This window comes from Bidens hawaiensis, unplaced genomic scaffold (assembly GCF_021521415.1).
Source record: "Bidens hawaiensis isolate Kalapana, Puna unplaced genomic scaffold, B.hawaiensis_p1.1 tig00040815_1, whole genome shotgun sequence".
In the NCBI taxonomy this organism is placed as follows: Eukaryota; Viridiplantae; Streptophyta; class Magnoliopsida; order Asterales; family Asteraceae; genus Bidens; species Bidens hawaiensis.
This window is the reverse complement of record NW_027497227.1, coordinates 28,668-30,702: the sequence shown is the minus strand read 5'-3', so window position 1 is coordinate 30,702 and position 2,035 is coordinate 28,668. Positions and strand designations below refer to the sequence as shown.

Genomic DNA, 2,035 nt, shown 5'->3' with positions numbered 1-2,035 from the left:
CGTTCGGTGTCATGCACCTTGTACAATACCGATACCGTACCAGAGTATCAACATAACACAATCGGTACCGCTATGTAAGGTATCACTGCCAACCGAACACAATCATGCCAGCACCTATTGTGTTTGGTTAGGTGCCAAACACCGATTGTGTTCGGTCAAGTGACCTGCCGGCACCGATTGTGTTTGATCGGTACTGGCCAGTACCGACCGAACGAACACAATCTGTACCGACACCTAACCTAACCTAACACAACCGGTACCACCTGGACCTGTATTCATTTCTTCATTCATGATATTAATTTGAAACAATTTACTGACTAAATACGTTAATAATAATTTTTAGATGTCCACTACCGTAATGAGCGACGCAATAATAATGCCTGCAACAGACTCGCCATCGCCACCAGTAACATCCTCCAAACCACCACCCGAAGCAACAGAAGTCGAGTGCGAATGCTGCGGACTGACGGAAGAGTGTACACCGGAGTACATAGAACGCATTCGCCAACGGTACCTTCGGAAATGGATCTGTGGATTATGCGGTGAGGCGGTTAAATACGAGATCGTTAAGAGCAAGAGGCTGATTAGCACCGAAGAAGCTATGGCGCGCCACGTGTCGTTTTGTAGACCGCCGGATCCTACCGTTCATTTAATTGCGACCGTGAGATTGATTCTCAGGCGGAGTGTGGAGTCGTTGAGTGCTGTGAAGTCGATGGCGGGAAATGATGAAGGTATTGAAGCAGAGGAAATGCATTCAACGTGATGGTTAATGAAATTATGAAAATATCTTCGTTTGGAGTTTTGAATGGAGGATAGAAATGGTTTGTTTTTCAAAGCTGAATATGTATTTATCTTATAGTTGTTATGATATCATCAAATAAATCAATGGCAAAAGTTGTTAAAATTATAAATTATAAAGAGAATTTGCTAAATGATTCAATTTTAATTGTAGAGTGAGAATCCAAAATTGATTTAAAGTTTAAAATTATTTTATTAAAGTTCTAGTGAAAACAATCTGAGCTGACACATTTGAAATTTGTGTTGATGGATTCCAAGATCTAATAATGTTATGACACATGTCTGAGTAAGATAAAATTCACACAAAAACCGTAGGACCCATTAAAATTGTTACGAAAACCGTCTGGATCATAATAGTGTAGGGAGATGGGTTTTTAATAAAATATTATTATATTTAATTTAGCTCATATATAGTTTTTCTTTTATAACTTTTAAAATATAAAGTTTTATAAAATTTCGAATATACCATTGAGACGAGCTTATTTTTATCTACATGCCGATATAAATTTTACTCAAAACCGACTCGGATCAAATTTATGTCGAAGCGTTCAACAAAAGTTGACCGACTCGGTTTTGAATAAAATTTATATTGGTGCGTAAATAAAAATAAGTTTGTCTCAATGGTGTATTCAAAATTTTATAAAACTTTATATTTTAAAATTTATAAAAGAAACATTAAATATGAGTAAAATTAATTATAATAATTAAATATTAAGAACAAACAAAATTTCGGATTCCTAGAAAAAAATAGGGATGGCAATGAAACCCGAACCCGACATAAATGGGACGGGTAATACCCAATTTTGTAAAAGTAGGTTTCCAAGGCCGAGTACCCGCTACAAGGTGTAGCACCGAGGAGAGTTTCTTCAACTCCGCCTAGTTACTAAGAATTGACTAAATGCGGTCAACCTCAGCCAAAATTACATCTAATCGGTCAACTTGGGCCGATTTTGACTTTAAGAATAAAATATAATTCATATTTCTATAATATTAAAAAAACATCTCACTTTTCTAAGTTAATGATTAGCAAATTTTAGAATGATTTAGTATTTAAAAATGTGTTTCTCTTATTTATATTGATATTCACCTATTTTGTTATAAATATTAGTATACTTTTAATATTTGACATATATATAATATTCAAAAATTAATTTTCTTTATATTTACCAATTCCGAGTACTCCCCGAGTAGGTCCGCCTAGCGACTTTTGCAACCATGGTAATACCCGACCCGTTAG

General features: G+C 35.2%; 1 protein-coding gene across 1 annotated transcript; it reads left to right on the top strand.

Moving 5' to 3' along the window:
• The first annotated feature begins 376 nt into the window (after positions 1–376).
• LOC143592464 (uncharacterized) lies at positions 377–763 on the top strand. Its single transcript, XM_077072375.1, has one exon. It carries the CDS (start codon positions 377–379, stop codon positions 761–763), a length of 387 nt encoding a protein of 128 aa, XP_076928490.1.
• The last annotated feature ends 1,272 nt before the right edge of the window (positions 764–2,035 follow it).